Source organism: Coenobita brevimanus, chromosome 57, assembly GCF_032717465.1.
Source record: "Coenobita brevimanus isolate Jiangsu-jjx chromosome 57, ASM3271746v2, whole genome shotgun sequence".
Lineage (NCBI taxonomy): Eukaryota > Metazoa > Arthropoda > Malacostraca > Decapoda > Coenobitidae > Coenobita > Coenobita brevimanus.
Genome location: NC_137010.1, coordinates 30,220,289 through 30,246,956, shown reverse-complemented (window position 1 = coordinate 30,246,956; position 26,668 = coordinate 30,220,289). Strand labels below are relative to the sequence as shown.

The window sequence follows — 26,668 nt, the reverse complement described above, 5'->3', positions numbered from 1 at the left end:
AATCCACCCAACCATCTCTCTCCTGTACCACATCAATCGCTCTTGAGTAAAAGCTCAACAAGTTTGAAACACATGACCTTCCACTTCTGAATCCAAACTGACATTCAGCCAAAATATTCATCTCTTCCAGATATTTTATCCATCTGTCTTTCAGGATTCTCTCACACAATTTTGCGACCATGCTGGTTAGAGACACTGGTCTATAATTCAGGGGTTCTTCCCTGTTTCCTCCCTTGTAAATTGGTACCACATTTGCCCTCTTCCATTCTTTTGGCACTTTCCCCTCTTCCAGTGAGCATACAATTAAGCTGTGAATTTTATCCGCCAGTTGTTCTCTGCATTCCTTCAGTGCCCAATTAGAAATTCCATCAGGTCCTGGGGCTTTCCTTACATCTTGAGTTTCCAGTAATTTATACACTTCCTGCACCTCCACTTTTATATCTTTCATCACCGGAACATTTCTAATCACTCCCTCCCCTTCCACAAGCTCCTTTTCTTTAGTGAAAACTGACTGGAAACGTTTGTTCATTATTTCTGCTTGCATTGCCGCATCCTTAAAGACCTCTCCATCTACTTTCAGCTTGGTGATTCCTTCCTTTTGTTTCAGTTTGCCATTAACAAATCTATAAAACAGTTTGGGTTCATCCTTGCATTTGTCAATTATACCTTTTTCAAAATTCCTTTCTTCTTCCCTACGTATTCTTGTGTATTCGTTTCTTGTTCTTTTATATTCTTCCTTTGTTCTGTCGTTACCTCTCTTTCTCCAATTGTTCCACGCCTTATCTCTCTCTTTTTTGGCTATCATACACCTTCTATTAAACCACTCCTTTTTCCTGTTTTCTTTCCCTCTTACTCTTGGTATAAATTTTTCCACTCCCAAATTATAGAGGTCTAGAAAGATATCCCACTTCCTCTGTATCTCTCTTGTTTCTCTGAATTTTCTCCAATCCGCATTTTCAAGAAAGTTTCTCAATCCTGTAAAATTTGCTTTGCCAAAGTTGTATCTTCCCTGTCTATGAAGCTCGTCTCTTGGCTCGACGTTTCCTATTAACATCTGGAACTCAATGACCACGTGATCACTTTTTCCCAAAGGACAGAGATATTCCAATGATTCTATTACATCGGGTTCTTTGGTGAACAGTAAATCTAACCTTGCTGGTGTGTCCTCACCTCGAAACCGTGTCTCTTCTTTGACCCACTGCATCATCACATTATTCATTATTATATTTAATAACATAGTACCCCACGAATCCTCGCCGCCTCCCGAGTACCATTCCTCCCAGTTCACCTCTTTACAATTAAAGTCACCCACCAAAATTATATTATTGCTTTTCTCAATTATTTTTTGCAAGTAGCTAGCCATATCTGACAACATCTCATAGTATTCGTCATCCTTCCATGCTCTCGTCTTTGGGGGAACATACACTACCGCCATATCTCTCTTAACATTCTCTCCAGTTTCTAATTTCATATATATCACTTCAGCCCTGCCTTCTCCCATTTCCACAGTATCTACATTTATGTTGTTCTTCACTGCTATCATCACTCCTCCTCCCTTTTTTTCTTTTCTGTCTTTTCTCCACAGTTTGTATTTACCATCTCCCAAATGAACATCAGTATCTTCTCTTAATTTGGTCTCTACAAAGCACATGACATCAGGTTCATGTTCTCTCAAGAAATCATTAATTTCGATCCTTGTCGATATTAAACCATCAACATTAGTATATATCACCTTCAAATTATTTTTGACATTATTAATACCCTCTTCTCTCCTACTCTCTGTCCGTACCACTTCCTCAACTTCTGATCTTGCACAGCCATCCCCCTTAGTTTCCTTCACTTCTATTTCCTTAAATACCATTTCCTTACTTTCATATCCAATACTCTCCAAAAAAAAGTATTACGTTCTTCCTCTGTCCTCTTATCATTTTTTTTCTTTACTTCTTCCATTAATGATTTTAAAACTTCTCTTTCTTCTTCATTCAGATCTTTTCTTATTATAATATTTTCCATCCCCGCCTCTTTGCTTAATTTCCAGGTCACTTTAAGTATCTCATTTATTACACTTTCTGATGTAAACTTGACTCTCATTGGTCTTGTTTCCCCTTTCTTATAAGGCCCTATCCTCCTTACTTCCTCAATTTCTTTTACCCACTTGTCTCCTTCGGGGTCAATCTTGCCTAATATTCCTCTCACCATGTTCGTGTCTCTCTCGAGTCTTGCGAACCTATCCTTTTCTTCCTCTTCCCTGTTTCCAAATACTACCACACATCTGTTCCTTTCTACAGTTTCTCTCACTATTTTCTCTTTTATCTTCAGTATTTTCACTACATTTTCTTCCATTTCTTTCTTGTTCATTTCCCTTTCTTCCTGGATGATCTCTCTTAAGCTGACCACTTCTTTCTGTTCTTCTTCTACGTGTGCCCACTTTGCCTTGTGTTCTTCTAATACATTACTCACCTTCTCCGTTTTATTAGTACTCTCTTCAAGTTTCCTCCTCAGTTCAACATTTTCCCTCTTCAAATTCTTAATCTCTTCATTGGCTGTTTCGTTGGACTGGATTAGACTCTGTATGGTGGTTTCCGTATTACCTGACACATCCTTTATCACTAGATTCTCTACTTTTTTTCGAGTTCACTAATCCTCATAATTAATGTTTTCACCAGGTCCATGACATTAGTATTAGCATCAAATCCTTGAAATTCCATTCCCTCATTGTTTACATTTTCGGCCATGTTTAACGTACCGGTAAAGTACCTAAACAGCTGTTACCGAATAAGCCACAAACATTCGTGTATACTATTGCCAACAAATCTTTACATTTTTGGTAGTCTACCAACTTTCATTATTTTAAATTTAAAGAAAGACCCTAGGAGACAGGACAGACAAAATTCCTGAAACTACTCAAGGTTAGGAGCGATGGCTGGGACGTCCTCTCTCTCCGGCTGTTCGTGTGTGTGTGTGTGTGTGTGTGTGTGTGTGTGCAATTTTTATCATAACGAATGGCATGCTCTGAATTGGAAAGTAAAGATGAAGAGAATTGGCAGAAGGGAGTAGGCAAGTATGAAGGTGGACGTTAATTGGCCCGCAGGGAAATAGTGACAGTTCCACATGATGACGTCTTGAGAGGATTTCCTGCAGTTGTTCCCTCTAAATATGTTCCATTGTTTTATTTTGTAATGCTTATATCACAGTAAAGGCATACTTTGCACTGACATTATTATTCACTCCTACAGAATACTGAGAGAGAGAGAGAGATGGGGGGACAAGTGGTCACTTCTCACTTCTCTCTCTCTCTCTCTCTCTCTCTCTCTCGTATGCAGATCCAAAATCAGGAGGAGTTGCCTCGCATGGGCCAACCAGCCTACTGCAGTTGTTTTCTTTAAATATATTCCTAAGTTTTATTTTATAATATTTATATCACAATAATAAAGGCATACTTTGCACTGACATACTATTCAGTCCTACAGAATCTTGAAAAACAGAGAGAGAAAGAGCAGCTGCGTATACGAAGAATGAAGATAAGCTTCTCATATGTGTGTGTGTGTGTGTGTGTGTTAGCAGAGTAGCCATAGGGAAGAGGGAGGGATGGGTTGTGATAAAAAAATGTAGGGAGTTGCTTGTGTCAAGGATGCACACACACACACACACACACACACACACACACACACACACACACACACACACACACACATTTTTTTATCACAACCCATCCCTCCCTCTTCCCTATGGCTACTCTGCTAACACACACACACACACACGCATATGAGAAGCTTATCTTCATTCTTCGTACACGCACACACACACACGGAGAGAGAGGACGTCCCAGGCATCGCTCCTGACCTTGAGTAGTTTCAGGAATTTTGTCTGTCCTGTCTCCTAGGGTCTTTCTTTAAATTTAAAATAATGAAAGTTGGTAGACTACCAAAAATGTAAAGATTTGTTGGCAATAGTATACATGAATGTTTGTGGCTTATTGGTAACAGCTGTTTAGGTACTTGATCGGTACGTTAAAGATGGCCGAAAATGTAAACAATGAGGGAATGGAATTTCAAGGATTTGATGCTAATACTAATGTCATGGACCTAGTGAAAACATTAATTATGAGGATTAGTGAACTCGAAAAAAAAGTAGAGAATCTAGTGATAAAGGATGTGTCAGGAAATACGGAAACCACCATACAGAGTCTAATCCAGTCCAACGAAACAGCCAATGAAGAGATTAAGAATTTGAAGCGGGAAAATGTTGAACTGAGGAGGAAACTTGAAGAGAGTACTAATAAAACGGAGAAGGTGAGTAATGTACTAGAAGAACACAAGGCAAAGTGGGCACACGTAGAGGAAGAACAGAAAGAAGTGGTCAGCTTAAGAGAGATCATCCAGGAAGAAAGGGAAATGAACAAGAAAGAAATGGAAGAAAATGTAGTGAAAATACTGAAGAAAAAAGAGAAAATAGTGAGAGAAACTGTAGAAAGGAACAGATGTGTGATAGTATTTGGAAACAGGGAAGAGGAAGAAAAGGATAGGTTCGCAAGACTCGAGAGAGACACGAACATGGTGAGAGGAATATTAGGCAAGATTGACCCCGAAGGAAACAAGTGGGTAAAAGAAATTGAGGAAGTAAGGAGGATAGGGCCTTATAAGAAAGGGGAAACAAGACCAATGAGAGTCAAGTTTACATCAGAAAGTGTAATAAATGAGATACTTAAAGTGACCTGGAAATTAAGCAAAGAGGCGGGGATGGAAAATATTATAATAAGAAAAGATCTGAATGAAGAAGAAAGAGAAGCTTTAAAATCATTAAAGGAAGAAGTAAAGGAAAAAAATGATAAGAGGACAGAGGAAGAACGTAATACTTTTTTTTTGGAGAGTATTGGATATGAAAGTAAGGAAATGGTATTTAAGGAAATAGAAGTGAAGGAAATTAGGGGGGATGGTTGTGAAAGATCAGAAGTTGAGGAAGTGGTACGGACAGAGAGTAGGAGAGAAGAGGGTATTAATAATGTCAAAAATAATTTGAAGGTGATATATACTAATGTTGATGGTTTCATATCGACAAGGATCGAAATTAATGATTTCTTGAGAGAACATGAACCTGATGTCATGTGCTTTGTAGAGACCAAATTAAGAGAAGATATTGATGTTCATTTGGGAGATGGTAAATACAAACTGTGGAGAAAAGACAGAAAAGAAAAAAAGGGAGGAGGAGTGATGATAGCAGTGAAGAACAACATAAATGTAGATACTGTGGAAATGGGAGAAGGCAGGGCTGAAGTGATATATATGAAATTAGGAACTGGAGAGAATGTTAAGAGAGATATGGCGGTAGTGTATGTTCCCCCAAAGACGAGAGCATGGAAGGATGACGAATACCATGAGATGTTGTCAGATATGGCTAGCTACTTGCAAAAAATAATTGAGAAAAGCAATAATATAATTTTGGTGGGTGACTTTAATTGTAAAGAGGTGAACTGGGAGGAATGGTACTCGGGAGGCGGCGAGGATTCGTGGGGTACTATGTTATTAAATATAATAATGAATAATGTGATGACGCAGTGGGTCAAAGAAGAGACACGGTTTCGAGGTGAGGACACACCAGCAAGGTTAGATTTACTGTTCACCAAAGAACCTGATGTAATAGAATCATTGGAATATCTCTGTCCTTTGGGAAAAAGTGATCACGTGGTCATTGAGTTCCAGATGTTAATAGGAAACGTCGAGCCAAGAGACGAGCTTCATAGACTGGGAAGATACAACTTTGGCAAAGCAAATTTTACAGGATTGAGAAACTTTTTTGAAAATGCGGATTGGAGAAAATTCAGAGAAACAAGAGAGATACAGAGGAAGTGGGATATCTTTCTAGACCTCTATAATTTGGGAGTGGAAAAATTTGTACCAAGAGTAAGAGGGAAAGAAAACAGGAAAAAGGAGTGGTTTAATAGAAGGTGTATGATAGCCAAAAAAGAGAGAGATAAGGCGTGGAACAATTGGAGAAAGAGAGGTAACGACAGAACAAAGGAAGAATATAAAAGAACAAGACACGAATACACAAGAATACGTAGGGAAGAAGAAAGGAATTTTGAAAAAGGTATAATTGACAAATGCAAGGATGAACCCAAACTGTTTTATAGATTTGTTAATGGCAAACTGAAACAAAAGGAAGGAATCACCAAGCTGAAAGTAGATGGAGAGGTCTTTAATGATGCGGCAATGCAAGCAGAAATAATGAACAAACGTTTCCAGTCAGTTTTCACTAAAGAAAAGGAGCTTGTGGAAGGGGAGGGAGTGATTAGAAATGTTCCGGTGATGAAAGATATAAAAGTGGAGGTGCAGGAAGTGTATAAATTACTGGAAACTCAAGATGTAAGGAAAGCCCCAGGACCTGATGGAATTTCTAATTGGGTACTGAAGGAATGCAGAGAACAACTGGCGGATAAAATTCACAGCTTAATTGTATGCTCACTGGAAGAGGGGAAAGTGCCAAAAGAATGGAAGAGGGCAAATGTGGTACCAATTTACAAGGGAGGAAACAGGGAAGAACCCCTGAATTATAGACCAGTGTCTCTAACCAGCATGGTCGCAAAATTGTGTGAGAGAATCCTGAAAGACAGATGGATAAAATATCTGGAAGAGATGAATATTTTGGCTGAATGTCAGTTTGGATTCAGAAGTGGAAGGTCATGTGTTTCAAACTTGTTGAGCTTTTACTCAAGAGCGATTGATGTGGTACAGGAGAGAGATGGTTGGGTGGATTGTGTGTACTTAGACTTAGAGAAGGCCTTTGACAAGGTACCTCATAAGAGACTAATGTGGAAACTAGAATATATAGGAGGACTAAAGGGGAAACTTCTGGAATGGATGAGAGACTTTTTGAGAGACAGACAAATGAGGACAGTAATAAAGGAAAAGATGTCTGGATGGAGGGAAGTAACAAGTGGAGTCCCTCAAGGCTCAGTGTTGGCGCCAGTAATGTTCCTGATTTATGTAAATGATATGGTAGATGGAGTGAACAGTTATGCGAGTCTGTTTGCTGATGATGTAAAGATCTTGAGGAAGATAGAGGTTGAGGAGGATTGTAAAATACTGCAGGAGGATTTGGATAGGATACACAATTGGAGCCGGACGTGGGAAATGAAATTTAATGTAAAGAAATGTAAAATATTGGAAATGGGTAAAAGTACCAGGAGACCATCACTGAATTATTTTTTGGGTAATGAATTAATCACAAAAAGGAGAGAAGAGAAAGATTTGGGAGTGCTGGTCCAAGATAGTTTGTCACCAGAAAAGCACATTAACAAGATAGTTGGAGAGACTTATAAGCTCTTGACTAACATAAGAGTAGCATTTCATTATATGGATGAGGAAATGATGAAAAAATTGATAGTGGCCATGATCCGCCCCAGGTTAGAATATGCAGCGGTAGTGTGGTGCCCACACAAAAAGAAAGATATAAACAAGATTGAGAGAATACAAAGAACAGCAACCAAGATGGTCCCCAGTCTGACAGACCTGTCATACCGAGAGAGGCTGGAAAAACTGGATTTGCCTTCGTTAGAGGAAAGGAGAAAGAGGGGAGACATGATTGCGGTGTTCAGGACCATGGTGGGAGTAGATAAAATTGACAAAGAAGATCTGTTTGTATGGGATAAGAGAGCAACAAGAGGACATGGAATGAAATTGAAAAAGTCAAGCTGCTTGAAGGATATCAAGAAATATAGCTTTCCTTACAGAAGTATAGACTTATGGAATAGCCTGGACAAAGAGATCGTCCAGTCTAAAAACATAAACGAGTTTAAAGTTAAATTCGACTTATTGAGAAACAGCGACGGAAACCCACGAGCATAGTACATTCCGTGTATATCACAATTAGGTATATTCTTAAATATTTGGAACGACTTAGACAAAGAGGTGGTGCATGAGAAAAACATTCATGTGTGTAAAGGTAGACTTGATAAATGTGGATATGGAGACAGGACAACACGAGCATTGCTCAATTCCTGTATACTACAAATAGGTAAATACAAATAGGTAAATACACACACACACACACACACACACACACACACACACACACACACACACACACACATTGTAAAAATGTAAAAGAGACTTGCTGTGGATCAGATACAGATAACATAAAAGTGAGGGAGCATATAACAACTACAGACAGGCAAGGAATGATTTTACAAGGATAAGGAGAGAAGCTCAAAAGCAGTTTGAGGAAGACATTATAAATAAAAGTACCCAGAAGCTCAAAAGCAGTTTGAGGAAGACATTATAAATAAAAGTACCCAGAAGCTCAAAAGCAGTTTGAGGAAGACATTATAAATAAAAGTACCAATCAGCCTAATTTGTTTTACAGCCACATATGAAACAAACCAAAGTTAGAGATAAAATACAGTCCATTGTGGATAAGGGGAAAATCTATATCAATGAAGATCTTACTTACAGTACTCGTCAGAAGTATTCAGCGTTGTCCGCCGGGCGCGCAATACTTATGGCCCAAAAAGAATCACCCATTTTGGGGGGTAAGAATTGAGCCACAAGTTTGAGCTCCGAGCATGACGTCACGGTAGCCTGAGGCCTTCTGACACGCTGGTTGGTTCCCGCCTCAGTCGCCCACGGGCTGCCTGAGAGAGAGGAACTCCGCCGAGCGTCCCTCTCAAATTGCGCCATTTTTTACTGAGTGTCCCGCAGTGTTTTGGCCTTTAAAACTTTGTTATGGCACCTACCCGTGAACTATCGAGTGAAATCATATCCCAGATCATTGCTCTAAAGGAGGCAGGCCACCAGACAAAGGAAATTAGTGAATTGGTTGGTGTGGCACGATCGACAGTGCGTCGTTGGTGTGCGCGGTTTCGGGAGGAAAACAGTGGTGAAGTTCCCACAAAGAAACCGAGGTCTGGTAGGCCTAGGAAAACTTCCCCAAGGTCTGTTAATGTTTTAAAACGTGCAGTGGAGTTTAATCCTCGTGTGAGTGCAAGGAAAATTAAGGAGAGCAACCCGGAAGTGTTTGGTGAGGTGTCAGTGAGAACAGTGTCTCGTAGGGTGCATGAGCTTGGTTACACAAGTCACAGGCCTGTGAAAAAGCCTCTTCTCTCTAGCAGCCAGAGAATTCGTAGGCTTGCCTTTGCTAATAAATATCTAAACTGGGGTGAGGAGCAATGGTTGTCAGTGTTGTGGTCTGATGAGGCAACGTTTAGTGTTACCTGTAACAGAGGAGCACGCAAAGGTAGTGACCCACTTGACCCACGGTATGTAGAAAGCACAGTTAAACATCCTGATTCACTCATGGTATGGGGTTGTTTCTCAGGGAAGGGTTTGGGGAAGCTTGTTGTACTTCCCAAGAACCTCAGAGTGAATCAGGATGTTTACCTGGAACTTCTGTGTGATCATTTACCAGACTCCTTCGAGCTAACAGGTGCACGAGTGTTTCAGCAGGACGGTGCACCTGCTCACAAGGCCAAATCGGTCACCAATTGGCTTCGTGACTGCGAGGTATCATTCATGACAGACTGGCCAGGAAATAGCCCAGACCTCAACCCGATTGAAAACCTCTGGTACCTCGTAAAGAAGAGTTTCCAAGGGAAGGACGTGAGCTCTCTTCCTAAGCTGGAAGCCGCCATTCGTGACTCCTGGGACAAAATACCCCTCCAGCACCTCAGGAGCCTCGCCCTTTCACTTCCAATTCGTCTCAGGTCCGTGAAGAAACGTAAAGGCTACCCTACGAAGCACTAAAGGTAAATAAAATGCATTATTTATATGTTTTTTCAATGTTGAAAGGTTTGTTTCTCAGGAGGGACGCAGGGTGCTCCATACTTCTGACGAGCACTGTATAAAGTACTTAACAAAAGTTTCTAGTTTTTACTAAAGAAAGTAGATTTTCGAGGGATGAAAATGAACAAGCCTGCCCACACATATTAAGAAATATACATATAACGAAACAAAAGGTCCAAGAAGAGATGAGGAAATTAGACAAAAGAAAAACTAATGGCCCTGACGAGATTTCTTGTTGGGTATTACAGGAATGTGCAAAAGAGTGAAGCAGTGCATTACATTTAATATTCAGGAAATCTCTAAAACAAGGTAAACTACCTGATGTCTGGAAGAAAACGAACATTGTTCCTCTTTTTAAGAAAGGAAATAGACAAAATCCACGTAACAACTGACCAGTATCGCTGACCAGCGTTGTAAGCAAGGTTTTAGAAAAACTGATACGAAGAATTTAGGTAAATCACCAGGAAAAATACAATAATCAAACAGAAAGACAGTTTGGTTTTAGAAAGGGAAAATCACGTGTTTCTAACGTATTAAGCTACTGTGATAAGAGTTGCAGAAATACTACAGAAAAGAGATGGCTGGGTAGACAGCATATTGTATTTGGATTTCAAGAAGACATTTGACAGGGTACCACACAAAAGAATTTTATGGAAACTGTACCATCAGGGAGGAATCCAAGGTAATCTGTACGATTGGATGCAAGATTTTCTTGGTAAAGGGGATGTGAGAACAGTGCTAGGGGAAATTTCTCATCATGGAGAGAAGTGACAAGTGGACTTCCACAGGGCTCTATGCTGGCACCAATTATGTTTTTAGGATATATAAATGATGTAGACAAAAATATTGGAAATGGAAGCTACCTAAATATGTTTGCTGATGAAAAAATACAAAGGAAAATTACCAACTGAAACTCTTGCATAGAGCTGCACGGTGAAAGCTTCATGAATGGAGCAGTAGATGGCAAATGGAATTCAGTGTGGACAAATGTCATGTAAAAAATTTTAATAAAAGTGAAAAGACCAGACTGGGAGTATAAGTTAGGAAAGTTCAACCCTACACACATCAGAAAAGAAAAAGGGTATAAGAGTGATTATCAGTAACAGACTAGCTCTGCCTGGCTACATAAATGAAAAAATAAAGAACATGTTGACTCTCTGTCTATCTATCTATTGCCAGACGCCTCAATCCCGTTTGGGGTGGCCATAAACAAATCACCTCCACGTCGCCCTGTCCCCCGCCATTTCACTGCCCTGCTCCCAACTCACACCCCCTTCTCTCACATATCTCTCCTCTCCATCTCTCTGTCTCATCCTCAGCCTCCCCCTCCCTCTCCCTCCCTCCACCTCACTCACATACACTCTCTTCGTCAGTTTTTCACCCTCCATCCTCTCCACGTGGCCAAACCACCTCAGTGTATTCCTCCTAACTCTTCCTATTACATCCACATCCACACCACAATGCTCCTTTATATCCTCATTTGTCAGCCTGTCTCTCCATGTGACTCCACATGCTCCTCTTAAATAACTCATTTCCACTGCTCTCACTCTTGACTTGTGTCCTTCCAACAACGTCCAAGCTTCACTTCCATACATTAGAGTTGGTATCACAATACTGTCATGTAGTAACTTTTTCACTTCCATGCTCACTTCCCTGTTTGTTATCACAGCTTTCAAGGAACCAGCAACGTTTCTTCCCTGCCGTTCCCTTTCAAGCACTTCACCCTCCAAACCTCCATCCTTACTCATCACGCTACCCAAGTACTTAAACGTATTCACATTTTCCAATTCCTCATCATCCAAACTCACTGTACATTCACTGACTTCAACTCTCTCAAAGACCGTTGTGGTGGTGCCCTACCTCCTGCAGGCTCTCCTGTTCCTCTCCTGCCTCTTCTTCGTGTGTGTGATGATGGCCCTACATTCACCTTTAGATTCCGTTTCTTACACACTCTCCCAAACTCATCCACCAAGCATTGCAGCTCCCCTTCGTCTTCACTCAACAACACAGTATCATCTGCAAACAACAGTACAGGGAGTTTTCAAACGCTACCCTCTCTCACCAGGGCCACTCCAACATCCATTACCCTGCCTTGAGCCTCTTTTATTACCCCATCCATGTACAGATTGAACAACCATGGAGACATGACACATCCCTGTTTCAACCCACCCTTCAGAGAGAAAAATTCACTCAGTTCACCATCCACACGCACTGCAGCCTTAGGATCATCATACATACTCTTCACAGCATTCAACAGCTTCCCATCTTCTCCATATATTCTTAATACTTTCCACAATCCTTGTCTATTGACCCTGTCATATGCTTTCTCCAAATCCATGAAAGCCGCATACAACTTCTTTCTCTTTTCTAGAAACTTTTCCACTAAAGATCTAAGAATGAGTATCTGATTTACACAACCTCTTCCCTTCCTAAAGCCTCCCTGTTCTTCTCCAACTAATTCCTCTGTTCGTTCTCTAACTCTGTCAATAAGTATTCTGCCATACACTTTTCCTATTATACTAAGAAGACAAATTTAGACGCTGCTTGCTAATATGAGGGTAGCATTCACAGATGTAAATGAAGCACTCTGAGAAAGATAATAACATCATTCATCAGACCAACTCTGGAGTATGCATCATTAGTCTGGAATTCACATATCAAAAAAACACGTAGATAAGATTGAAAAGGTACAAAGGGCAGCTACAAGATTGGCACCAAGCTAAAGGGATCTAAGCTATGAAGAAAAACTCAAAAAATTAAACCTACCAACATTACGGGAGAGAAAGAAGAGGAGACATGATTAAGTTATATAAATGCATCACAGGTAAAGAGAAGACAGACATTAATGAGTATACAGTATGACCTATGGGGAAGCAGCATTAAGAGGACACAGCAAAAAACTATACAAAAAGAGAGGTGATAAAGACATAAGGAAATCCAGTTTCCCAAATAGAGCAGTTGATCAGTGCAATACACTACCAAATTAGTTTGTGCCAAAATTATTCATAAATTTAAAGTTGTGTATGATAAAAATGGTTCAAAGCATGGGACAGTACGAATTTAACTCATTCCTGGAACAGTATGAGCTTAACTTATTCCTGTAAAGATACAGTTAGGTAAGAAACACACACACACACACACACACACACACACACACACACACACACACACACACACACACACACACTGTCTGCATATCCTCTTTCTGTCAGGCTTTCTAAGCAGTCTCACCCTGTCTAACTTTGTTTCTGGATGTTGAGTGTACAGTGTGTGTAGGGTACATTGTACAGAGTAGTACAGTAACATTTTATGCTTATTATAGAATTGAAGGGTGTTTTTCTACTTTTGAACAGTAGTACAGTACAGTAATAGGGTTGGTCCCCGATTAGGGGGTTTGGGGAGGGTATTACATCAATTTCTGTCAATATATCACCTGTCACCCCTTTGGCTTCGATTCCCTGGAGAATTGGAAGTTTACTGTAATACCAGAAACAGTAATAATAAATATATATATATATATTTTTTTTAAATATATATAAGGTGCTTTGAAACAGTACAAACTACTTGCATACAAAAGCTGACTGTAATTTTGGATACAGTAATTGTAATTAATTGACATATTTGTATACAGAATTCCTTAGTTTCAGAATTTGACCATTTACCTGATCCCTCATGTACTATTGTAGTTTGGACTCCTTAATTATTATGCAGGTATGCAAAATGCATTGATAAAAAGGGAAAATTTAGATACAGATGGTTAGGCCTCTGAGGCAGACCTAGGATTCCAGTGGTTTGAACTGAGTGATGTGAGTGAGTGATCCACTTCACTGTGTATGCAGTTGATAGTTTTTCATATTTTGTGCTTTCTTTTTCCTTGTTTTCTGGGTCCTGTCACACCCCATCCCTAGGTGGGATCAGGGTGATGATGATGACAACAACATTGATAGTGATTATGATTTGTGGATCTTGCCCACCCCAGTTCACCTGTGGGCTACGGCTAGGGGTCATGCAGACTTCCCTTGTGGTGTGGCAAAATGGCAGTTTTGGCCACTCTTACAGATTTCCATGAAATATATATCAGTGGCTAGGAAATTGCATCGTGCAGTTAACCACTTTTTTTTTTTTTTTTTTTTTTTTTTTTTTTTAAAGTAATTGTCAGAAATTGCATTTCTGGCAGGAACATGAAACCTGTGCTTAGAGAGAAAGGGAGAGAAAGAGCGAGAGAGAGAGAGAGAGAGAGAGAGAAATGTGTATTGGGGCAGAAGAGACAGGCTGTAGACAGGCTACAACCAGGCTTATTGTTTGCCAGGTGGGTTGCCAGCTCCACAAGCTGCTATGATTTTAGGGCACTACTTTTACACCCATATTTATCACCCTACTTCTGTTCCATTACCTCTTATTGACCTTAGTAACATTAGATTTTATGTTATTCTAAACAGTTTTGACCCATGACTGTCTTTCCTGGGTTGATAATATTGAGGGAAATGCATTACAAGGTGCGTACTTTTGGGTCATTGTTGCTGCTGCACCTCAGCAACTGGGCTCAAAGTTGGGGATGGGAATGAGAGCTACAGGTTACCCTAATACCCCATAAATTTTGTGTCATGCTGATCCTTCTAGAACCATTGTGTTGCATTGTTGAAAATATCACTCATAAGGTATGTTGCAGATTCCAAGACACCCCCTTATGAGGTATGTTGCAGTCCACGGGATGTAGCTAGATGTAGGGTCAGAGTAATGATGATGAGTGTTTTGTGTTGCAGGCAGGGCTGTTTGACCCATACAGTGACGACCCTCGTCTGGGTGTGAAGAAGGTGTGTCTGTGCCCGTACACTGGCACCCTAGCTGTGGCTGGCACTGCGGGTCAAGTGCTGCTCATGGCACTCTCAGCAGAGGAAAGGGAGTTTGTCCCAGAGGTCAGTTTCAGTCATAGTTTACATTCTGCCATAACTTTATTTTACATCATCTGCTTCTTAACACTGTAAGCTAGTGTTGGGTTTGCTTCATTACAGAGATATGGAGCATTCCACGTATAACAGATTGAACAAAAGGATTATGAAATACTAGTGTCTGTTGGTGGAAGATCTTTTCATGTGTCGTACTGTTGATGTAATGAATGGAGTACAGTAAACTTTCTCATATTTGAACCAGTTTGGGCAAGGCTTGTTCAGATACCTAAGATTTTATCCAAAATCACTCGGAAAATGTCCCAGGACCTTATGCATGCTATATCAGACACAGTATCCTCTGATTGTAGTACACAATACTGTAAAGGTATCAAAATGGAGTACAATACAGGTTCAATAAGAAACTACACAGTACTGTATAGGGTAAGCTGATCTTTCCTCCGAAATATAGTGCACAAGGTTAATCATGTTAAGCTTATTTGATGCATGAAAATTTCTTAAGCATATTGATGGATGCTTACTAAAACCACCCCAGTTCTATCCAGATTCATTTAGTCTTGAATTTCAGTGAGTTTAGTCAAATTAAGGTAGGCTAGGTTATATTGATTCATTAGTGTTTGTGGTGAGTGCTTAAAAGATGTAGTGGTATAAGAGGTAGACTTTAAAATGATGTTGATTTCGTAAGCATGGTGTATTGGGGAAAGCACATATAGGTTAAGAAGCGAGAAAAGATTGGTCATGCTAGAGCATCTCCTGAGTGTGTGGAGTTATGGTATTTGTGGGACGTGTTAGCACCGGAGCTGAGGCTGGAACTAGTTCTGTGGCTAGGATAAGGAGTGGTTGGGGGAAGTTCAAGGTTCTGTTGCTTCTCCTGACAGAGAGAGGGCTCTCCCTCCTTGCTAAGGGGTCCTTGTATGCAGCATTTATTAGAAGTGTAATGCTGTATGGTAGTGAGACCTGGGCATTAATGGAAGAGGATATTCTTATGCTCAAGCGTACAGAAATGATAATGTGTAGTGTGTCCTTGAATGCGAGCCCAAGGGAGTTAATAACTATACTGCAATTGAAGAGCTGAGGAGAAGGATGGGAATTGAATGTATTGATGTTGTGATGAGGAGGACTAGATTGAGGTGGTTTGGGCTTGTTGAGAGGATGGGAGATGACAAATGGGTGCAGAAGGTAAGAGATGTGAATGTTGAGATAGGGTTGCATGAGGCAGACCAACAATGACCTGGGAAGAGGTCACAGTATGACCTCAGAGATAAGGGACTGAATAGAGAGGCTGCCAGAGATTAAGCAGCTTGGAGTGCTGCCATTAGGTCACTAAGGCCGACTCATGCCGGGTTGTTGGAACCTTTATAAATGAGACAATTTTAGGTTAATAATTATGGACTTAGATTACTGTACTTGAGGTTTGGTTACATTGGGTTAGGCTAAGCTAGATTGTGGTTAAAGTTAGGCGAGTAACAACAAGTTTATGTAGATTTGAGTAAATTTTTAAAAGTCTGCCATTATTCTTAAGCTGGCCATAATTTCATCATAAGATTCACATCTGTACGATCCTTTACAGCTTCGTAGGAGGGTTTGGGTTAGGTTTTGTTTATTCTAGATTACTATACTGTAGGTTAGGTTAGATTTGGCAAGGTTATGGTTAAATGAGGCACTTAGAATCCTGATGTCCAAGTGCCAATACAGTAATCCCTGTACTATCCGGACTTCCCACTTACCGGACATTTTGGGCCCAGGACTTCGTAACCCCCCAGTTGCCCCCCAAAAAAAAAAAAAAACAAATCCTACCCCCCCCCCCCCCCCTGTAATTTGAACTCGGCCTGCAGTGCAGACCAGCTGTGTTTTGGTGCGTAGTTCCGCTGACATCGGCTAGAGTGCCCCTGCATCCTTCCCACTTCCCACCTGTCATTCGTCGTGAGTACATGCTCAACACCACGGTCTCCCATTTGCTCACTTTTGTGGTGGTGCCCTACCTCCTGCAGGCTCTCCTGTTCCTCTCCTGCCTCTTCTTCGTGTGTGTGATGATAGCCCCGCCGCCTGAGAAGAGGAAGCAAGTGGTTTTGACTCTGGAGAAGAAGAGGGAGATATTGGACGAGGTGGATGCAGGATGGTCAACGTCACGCATCCTCCTTGAATTTAACCTGGCCTGCTCTACATTGTTTGATATCAAGAGATCCCGCGACAAACTCATCCAGTACACGGCTGACTTCTCATCGAAGAACAAACGCAACATGGAGTGGAATATGATTTTTACTCCCCAGTATGCAGAAATTGACCACTCCACACTGATTTGGTATCATCAACAACTTGCTGCTGGTGTGCTGGTGCGTGGCACGGAGCAGAAGGCTGCTGCTGAGAAGCATCCGAGGGTTGGCTCTTCACTTTCAAGTTACGGCATGGCCTTACCAACCGTATGGCCCATGGTGAAGCTTTGGATGCCAACAAGGAGGGAGTAGAGGAGTTTTGGCAGAAGGTGAAGGGCTTGATCGACAGGGAGGGCCTCATTCTCGGTCAAGTCTACAGTGCCGACTAAACTGGTTTATTCTATCGCTCTTTGCAAATGAACACTCTAGCCAAAGAGACAGTGAAGCAAAGCCATAAGCTTTGCAAGCAGTGGATATCTGGTTTGTGTTGTGTCACTGCTGAAGGCATGCACCGGCTCAAGCCCGTTATTGTTGGCCGTGCAAAGCAGACTTGGTGTCTTCGTAGGGTGATGGATGTCCTTCCTATCGTTTGGTACCATTCCTTGAAGGCTTGGTTCATGGCCAAGATCTTCAAAGACTGGTTTCACCGCCATTTCGTCAAGGAGGTCATCCATTACCAGACAGAGAAACTGGGAATCCTGTGTGACCAGGTAAAGGCCCTCCTTCTCTTGAACAGTGCCCCTGCGCATCCGTCTGACAAGGTCTTGGAGGGTGAGAATGGCCGCATTAGGTGCATGTTTTTGCCACCTAATTCAACTTCTCTCATCCAACCAATGGACCAAGGAGTGATCGTGGCAACGTAGAGGCTGTACCGTTGGAAGTTCCAGGACAAGGTGAGGGTTGTTCTTTAGGACGAGGACGAACGCAGGGAGGGACAAGACATATGGGGCCAGCGGACTTTAGAAAACCTTCACCACTACAACATCTAGTCTGCCATCTACAAGTGGGTCAGTGCATGGAAAGAAGTCCCTGTCAAGAGTCTGGAAAATGGTTGGTCTCTTCTGCTTCTCGGAGCCTATGTGGTGCACGATTTTCTAGGTTTCGACATGGATGACTTCCATGCATGTCTTCGTGCGCATGGTGACGATGTTGATGTGGACGAAGTGTGTGAGTGGTTGGATGACAACAAGGGCAATCCTGGGTATCAGATCATGTCTGATATCGAGATCGCATCTTCAGTTGCAGGTACAAGTACCCAGCTTGAAGATTCCGACGAGGACAGCGACAATGATGTGGACTCCTCTCAGCGTGCCACTACTCCAGCCATCCCCAAGCTGAGCACACTCCGGGAGCACGTTGAGTTTGTTCTCGACTACCTGGAACACCTGGACTGTGACAGGGAGATGGGGCCCTTGGGACTTGTGGAGGAAGTGTGGGCTTTCAGGCTGCGCATCAATAATCGCCAAAATCATCGTTCCTTGCGTCAGTCAACCATTGACAGTTTTTTCAGACCCGTGACCCCACTGTGCCCAGCCCTGGCTCCACACCACTGCCTCCCCAAGACAGGCCTTCATCCTCCGAGCCACAGCCCAGCACATCGGGCACGGTGGAATCGCCACTGGATGTGAGTTTGCGCCTGTCTTCAGAGTCATCTGCAGTGGGCAGTCCACTACCACGTCCCAGCGACGCGCCCCTAGACCACCTGCATCAGCTACTGTCGGACTCTGACAGTGAATAAACAGCAAGAATGCACCACTAGACCACACGGGAATTTACAGTGTTGTGCATTGAAAAGAACAGTGCACAGTGTTAAGGAATTAGAATTCAGAGTTCAGAGACTTAAGTGCAGAGTGCAACACTGATTTCATTAAAGTACAATGGAGTGCAAGTAAGAACAGAGTGCACAGTATTAAGAAAATAGAATTTAGATTGTAAATGACTAAGTCCAGTGCAAGACTTCATTACGGCAGGTGCGTCAGGTACACCTTTTTACTGTCAGAGTCTGAGAGGAGGCGAGTTATTCATCAAGATGGCCAGGGACTTGTTGTAAGTACCCAGAATTTTTAATATTGTACTGTATTTTCCATACATACCTCCAAAACCTCATTCTCTGGTTCCTTTGCATTTATTTTACTCTTTTATGTCCCTTATTGGTGTGAATAGGGTCTTAAACAGGTGCTATGCATGTCCAGTAGGAAATTATGTAGGTGTTTTTCTGAGTTAGGCTAGGTTAGGGTCCGTAAGTACCAGCCTAGGAGCCAGGGACTTGTTGTACATACCCAGAATGTTTAATATTGTATTTTCCATGCTCACCTCTAAAATCTCATTCTCTGGCTCCTTTGCATTTATTTCACTCTTTTATGTCCCTTATTGGTGTGAATAGGGTCTTAAATAGGTGCTATGCATGTCCAGTAGGGAGTTATGTAGGTGTTTTTCTGAGTTAGGCTGGGTTAGGGTCCATAAGCTCCAGTCCAGGAGGCAGGGGCCCACTGTCCGGATGGACCCACTTTCTGGACATGCCTTCGGCTCTATTACATTGGATAGAGGAGGGATTACTGTATTTAACAGGCGAGAAAAATACCTCCAAAATCTGGCGACTTTTAAACACGTATATCTCAGGAACTAAGATACGTATTGCAGTGCATTTTGTTTCTGATTGTAGTGCAAGATCTCAGCTATAAACTCCTGTCTTTTACATGAGAGAGAGAGAGAGAGAGAGAAACATTAAATTTTATTGCATGTATATATTAGTGTACACTGTCACACACACAAATCTATTAAGGTACTACGACAGAGTTGAAGAAACATTATAGAAAAGAGAAAGATGGGTGAACAGTATCTATCTAGATTTCAAGAAAGCATTCACTTTTATGGAAACTACCATCAAGGAGGAATCTGAGGCAAACTGTACTGTTGGATGCAAGATTTTCTCAGAAAAAGGGAAATGAAAACAGTACTAAGGGAAAATTACTCATCTTGAAGGGAAGTGACTAGTGGAGTTCCACAGGACTCAGTGTTGGCATCAGTTATGTTTTTCGTGTATATAAATGACAGATAGTAATATTGGTAATGAAAGTTATTTAAATATGTTTGCTCATGATGCAAAAATACAAAGGAGAATTGCTAATGCAGACTCTTGTAAAGAGCTGCAAGAAGAATTAAATAAACATCATGAATGGAGTAACACATGGCAAATAGAATTCAATGTGGACAAGTGTCATGTAATCAAGTTTGGTAAAAGTGGGAAAAGACCAGATTGGGATTATAAGTTAGGAAGTAAAACCCTACACATATTAGAAAAAGAGAACAACTTAGATGTCAATAACAAACTATGTCCAGCTGACCACATAAGTGAGAAGATACAGAATATGTACACCCTGCTTGCAAATGTGAGAATAGCATTCACATACATAACTGAAGACATATTGAGAAAGATAATAACATCTTTCATCAGACCAACCCTGGAGTATGCATCAGTAGTGTGGAGTCCTCATCTCAAGAAACACATAGATAAGACATCTCAAGAAACACATAGATAAGACTGAAAAAGTTAAAGGGGCCACTACAAGATGGGTACCAAGCTTAAGGGATCTAAGCTATGAAGAAAGACTAGAAAAACTGAATCTACCAACATTACAGGAGAGAAGGAAAAGAGGAGACATGATTATGCTATATAAATGCATATCAGGGAAGGAGAAAATAGACATAAATGAATATTTAACCTATGGGGAAGCAGCATTAAGAGGACACTGCAAAAAGCTGCATAAAAAGAGAGGCGATAAAGACATGAGGAAACTTAGTTTCCCAAATGGGGCAATTGATCAGTGGAATGCACTACCGAATGAAATAGTGTGTGAAAACAATTAATAAATTGAAGAAGATGTATGATGAAAATGGTTTAAGACACGGGACAGTACGAGTTTGACTCATTCCTGTAAAGATACAATTAGGTAAGAACACACACACACACACACACTTACAAACTCAATTACTGTCATTACAAACACTCCTTATCACCGTAGTCATTGCAGTCATCATTACTATTATTGTTGTCATTCTTATTTTCATGTGTGCCTATAATGTGCCTACTATTGCCTTTATGTGCATTTGTAAATGCCTGTATGTGTATGTGAATTTGTTAGCATGTGAATGTGATGCAATTGAGTTTGTAAGCATGTGTGTGTAAATGTATTGTATACTGTGTATGTGAAATAATATTTAGTGTTTCTCTTTCTCTCTCTCTCTCTCTCTCTCTCTCATGTAAATAATAGGATTTTATAGCTGAGACCTTGCACTACACTTAGAAACAAAAAGAAGTGCAATATCTGTCGTAGTCCCTGAAATATACATGTTTAAAAGTCACCAGACTTTGGAGGCATTTTGCTTGTTTTTTTAAAAAATGGTGTTTGAGACGTTATGATTCTATGTGTCTCATATAAGGTTAGGCAAATACTGTAGTGATAATCTTTTTAGATATAAGCAGGTTTTATTAAGTCCCTGCCATTATGCTTGAGCTGACCTAGCCATCATCAGTTTGTTGTAAGATTTCTCATTCTTGTTTGAATACCAGTACCTTCTGTGGCCATTTTGCAGAAGGAGTCATTATGATAACCAAGGCCACACAGACTAGAGAAACACAAACCCAGGTGATAAACACTGGCACAGAATGAATCCAAGTGTGGTATGCACATGCTCTGATGAGCAGCAGTGTGACTGGACAGCCTAATGACAATCATTGCCACCACAAGTTACACGGCACCCTTGCAAACTAAAATGCCTGTGCTCTTTATTTATTTTGTCTGCTTATTATCTATTTATTTATTTTTTCAACTAATCCAGATATGAGCATATAATTTTTTGATAAGTGGAAGCTTACTGTACTGCTTTATATGTGTGTACTATAACTTTTTCATTAACCAGGCCAATTTCATGTAGGCCTAATATTGTTGTAATTTTAGAGCCTTGGATTTATTATATAGGGGAAGTGACACACTGTTCTAGGTATTAATAAGCACATTGTTAAACATCTTGAATCCAACAACTTAATTAGTGATAGACAATATGGTTTTAGCCATGAAAGATCCACCATTGACATTACTCAATCTCCTAACTCATACCATCCATCAGTCAATTGACCTACATGGAGAAACTCATGCAGTAGCTCTTGATATTTCTAAAGCTTTCGACAGATTATGGCACCATTCCCTGCTGTCCAGACTCCCTTGCTATGGACTAACATCTTTTGTTCCTTTGATTTCTTCATATCTCAGTGACAGGAAAATAAGAGTAATAGTAGATGATGTATATTCCAATTTCTACTCAATTAACGCCGGCCTGCCGCAGGGATCAGTTTTGGTGCCAACCCTGTTCCTGGTTCATATTAACCCTCTCGCACTCTTTCAACACCACCTGCGTCCAACCACTTCCAAGTACTGAGTCTCTCGCCAGCCCAGACCTCACGCTCCCCACACTCCTTGCTCAGCAATTCGTGCGGTATCAGAAACTGATTTCAATCATTTCTGTCCCCTGCCCTTATTATAACTGTATTGTCTTGAAACTGGTTTATGTTATAAATTGATTAATGATCTTCCTAATGAACGAAAAAAAAAAAACTTAAAAAAAAGGAATTAACATATTGTATTATTCACTTATTTATTCAGTGCTCATTTACTCACAGACATATTATAATTCGGCAATGATTATAGAATATTGTAGAGCATTTATCTGCAATCCATTTTGTGAAAAAATGACACTTCTAGCTATACTAGAAAATTTTTTATGGCCTACTGAATAACAAAAGTCGTTCATTACGCCTGGCCGCTCTGAGAACTGTTTCCTATCATTCCATTCTCGCCCGCCCAGACCTCACGCTCCCCACATTCCTCACTCAGTGATTTGTGCGGCATCGAAAAATGATTACAATCGTTTCATTCCCCTGCCGTAATTTTTAACTGTATTGTTATGAAACTGATACATGTTACAAATGAATAAATGATCTTCCTGATGAATGAAAAAAGGAAATAAATAAAGGATATAAAACCACATACTTTATTGTTCAGTAATGTATTCATTTACTCACTGACATATATACAGTACTTACACACTGTATATATGTCGGTGAGTAAATGAATACATTACTGAAGGATAAAGTATGGTGTTTTATATCGTTTATTTATTTATTTTTATTTTATTAGGAAGCTTATTTATTCATTCATAACATGTATCAGTTTCATAACAATACAGTTAAACATCAGGGCAGGGGAATGAAATGATTGTAATCATTTTTCAATGCCGCACAAATCACTGAGTGAGGAATGTGGGGAGCTTGAAGTCTGGGCGGGCGAAAATGGAATGATAGGAAACAGTTCACTCAGAGCGGCCAGGCGTAATGAACGACTTTTGTTATTCCGTAGGCCATAAAAAATTTTCTAGTATAGCTAGAAGTGTCATTTTTTCACAAAAAGGATCGCAGATAAATGCTCTACAATATTCTATAATCATTGCCGAAATATTTATATGTCTGTGAGTAAATGAGCACTGAATAAATAAGTGAATGATACAATATGGTAATTCCCTTTTTTCTAAATTATTTTTCGTTCATTAGGAAGATCAAACAACAAACTGTTGTGAAAAAAAAATAAACAGCAAATTATATGGTTGGACTCAGCCTTCATCGAAAGAGTGTGAGCTTTTGATTTCACTAGGATGAATTCTGAGTCAAAAGAATGCAAGTGGTTGGATTCTTCACTGGGCCTCCGTGTATGAAAAGGTTAATGATCTCTTATCTGTCACCCACAATCCCATCCACTCATATGCAGATGGCTCAACACAACATAGTTCATTCACACTCAGACACCCATTTACAAAGTCTAATATCTCTACCTCTCAACTCAGTGTAGCCATCTCCATAAATCAAGACCTATCTACGATCAGCGAATGGGGACAAAACAACCCTGTCTCATTTAATGCTAGTAAAACTAAATATATACAATTTACTAATAGACAGATATTGCCAGATTTATATATTACCTTCGGTGCTACTAATATTCCCATCTCCAAAAGTATTGAAATTCTTGGTGTCTCACTTAACAATGCCCTCAGCTGGACCTCTCATGTTAGATCACTTGCTAAAACCGCCTCAGAGAGACTTTGATTATTGTACAGAGTCCGTAACTTCTTCACTGACAAGCAGTTAGCTATAATTTATAAGAGTCATGTGCACTCTCAGCTTGAATATTGCTCACCCTTGTGGAATGGATGTGGAGAGGTTTCATTAAACCAACTAGACAAAATTCAGAACAAAGGTGTTAGAATTATTAACAACCCTGCCATTACAAATAAACTACCTCCTCTACAAGTAAGAAGGAATGTTGCCTTCCTTGCATTATTTTACAGATATTTTTATGGCAAATGCGCAGACGAAGTTGCATCCATGGTGCCACCTCTCCGTGCCTTCCCTCGTGCTACACAGGCATCTGGTAGTGCTCATGACTGGAATGCCACTCAGCCATATTGCAGAACTTCTGCCTATCAGAATTCTTTCATTCCCCAAACTGCATCTCTTTGGAACTCGCTTCCCCAGAGTTGTTTCCCCTCCAAACTTCAACCTACAGCTGTTCAAGTCAAACTGTTACAGATATTTTATGAACAGAGGACACCAATAACCAGGTGTATGGATTTTTTTTTTATTAATTTGTTTTTCCTTCCTCTGTTCTGTTAAAAGAAAAAAAAAAAAAAAATTGTAAAACCTGAGATATTGGATAGAAAAAATAAACCATGTTGTTTCTGTTTGCATTTACCACCTGGCAGTGTACTGAGGTGAATCTGGTGATGGAAACGGACAACTTTGTGTGGAAGAGTCACAGTAAACTTGACCGCCGGTCTGACCCAGTCAAGTTTGACGCTGGCATGCAGGTGAGGAACACAATGACTGAAGAGCAGTGTTAGTGTGGCTGGGGTGCTGAAAGTGGTATATATGAGGTAGTTTGAAGACAGAATGCATGGAGAGCCAAGAAGAGGTATGAAGAGATTTGTGAGTGCTTGGGAAATTGAAGTATGGACAATGAACAACAAAAGAACTGATAAAAAATAAACATAGTTAAATTATGTATAATAGTACACATGACTGGATTTCACCTTTATTAACCTGGCAGTTACAGCAAGGCTTTACTTCATTTAGTTAAAGCATTTGTGTGTGGAACTAGAACCAAAAGTACTTAAGGTTTAGATGGTGTGTAAATGGATGTGTGGCCCATTTCATGTGGCATTGTGATGATACTTTGCTTTGTTATGTGTTATTCTTTTCAACTGTTGACCAACCTGTCTTGTGTGAGTATGTGACTCAGGAATATTTTTAGTGCATCCAGTATTCAGTTGCAAGAAATGACAGGCAGGAGTGACTGAAATGAAAGAATGAATTTTTATTTGTTATGAAGGATTGAAGCATTACACCATCGTTGCACTGTACCATCTTCCTCATGGTAGATGCCACGGTGGGGAAGGAGTTAACCCCCCCAAGATTGTATATGTGAATTTCAGTGACATGGCACAGGTAAGCATGTTTTGGGAAAATTACTACTAAATAGTGATTGTTCCCAGATTGCTTTAGAGTTTACATGACTGTGAAACACAGTGCAGTATTTTTATGCCTGGAGCATGTACTTTCATTCTTGCGCCACAGTGAATTTACTGCACCCATCCTTAAAGGGTTGAAGGTCATATTTATGCCCAGCCAATGTTGGTGCCATGTAAAGGTGTCCACTTCTTCCATGGTACTTTAAAAAATAATCTCAAATGAGATATCACCTTAAAAAAGTTGCATGTTCTTCCCCATCAACAACTACCATAGAATACTGTAGTTAATACTATTTCGGGCCAGCCTTGCACGACTTTTCTACCCCGTTCCCGGGCAGGGGATGAGTTTCCAACAGAATGAAGATTTGTTGCCTGTGTTCACCAAATTGTTGTGCCATGTATTTGAGCCATGAAAAATCGCTCCAACAAATGACACACTGGCGCATCATCGGCCTGGAATCAGTTGGCCAACAAATGACATGTCAGTGTGTCATTGGTCCAGAATAGTGTTAAAATGAGCAATGAGTGCTTAGTAAGTGCAGTAAGAATCTTTTCCTGATTTATAAATACTGTACAATACAAAAAGATTGAATTGTTTGAGACACCTGTTAGTCCGCACACACATTTGCTGGGTGTAAATAATCTTTGGTATTCCTGGAACTCGATTGATGTGTGAATGATCATGTAGTTCATTTCATTAAACATACAGTAAAACCTCGATGTAACGGACTTCAATAGACCGGAATTTGCTTTTATCGGACTCCAGGAGCTACCAGACTAAATTCCTCTATATCGGAGAAGGTCCGATAAAGCCAGAAGCAGGCCGGACTGCCTGGCTACTTCAGCCATGTTCACAATAATAAGGTAAATAAAAGACATGTTTATCAGTGTACAGTGCAGTATTATTATATATATTTTACCATCTGATTAATGTAGTGAAGTTATAACACAGTACAGTACCAGAATGGTGGTCAAAACAGTTTAAGAATTGTTCATGCAATCCGGACTAATGTCTGATATATCGGAAAAAGTCCGGATTGGCAGGGAGAAATCCGGATGTCTCTTTTATCCGAATTCCGCATTTTTCAGAATGGTTTGGGCCCCAATTAGTCCGTTATAGTGAGGTCTTACTGTACTCTTGATCTCCCAGTTTTGAATTTTCTCTTTCCTTTTTTCCAAATCCTATCTCATTCCACCTTTAGATGGGAAATAAGTCAGGATAATGATGATGATGATAATTCCTCCACCCCCAAATAAA

The 26,668-nt window shown here is 40.4% G+C and overlaps 1 protein-coding gene across 1 annotated transcript in view; it reads left to right on the top strand.

The window, feature by feature from the left end:
* l(2)gl (LLGL domain-containing protein l(2)gl) overlaps positions 1 to 26,668 on the top strand; it is a 443,338-nt gene that overhangs the window by 160,148 nt on the left and 256,522 nt on the right. Inside the window, 2 exon segments of the mRNA XM_080274241.1 lie at positions 14,540 to 14,692; positions 24,646 to 24,750. Of these exon segments, the coding sequence (XP_080130367.1) occupies positions 14,540 to 14,692; positions 24,646 to 24,750 (258 nt within the window).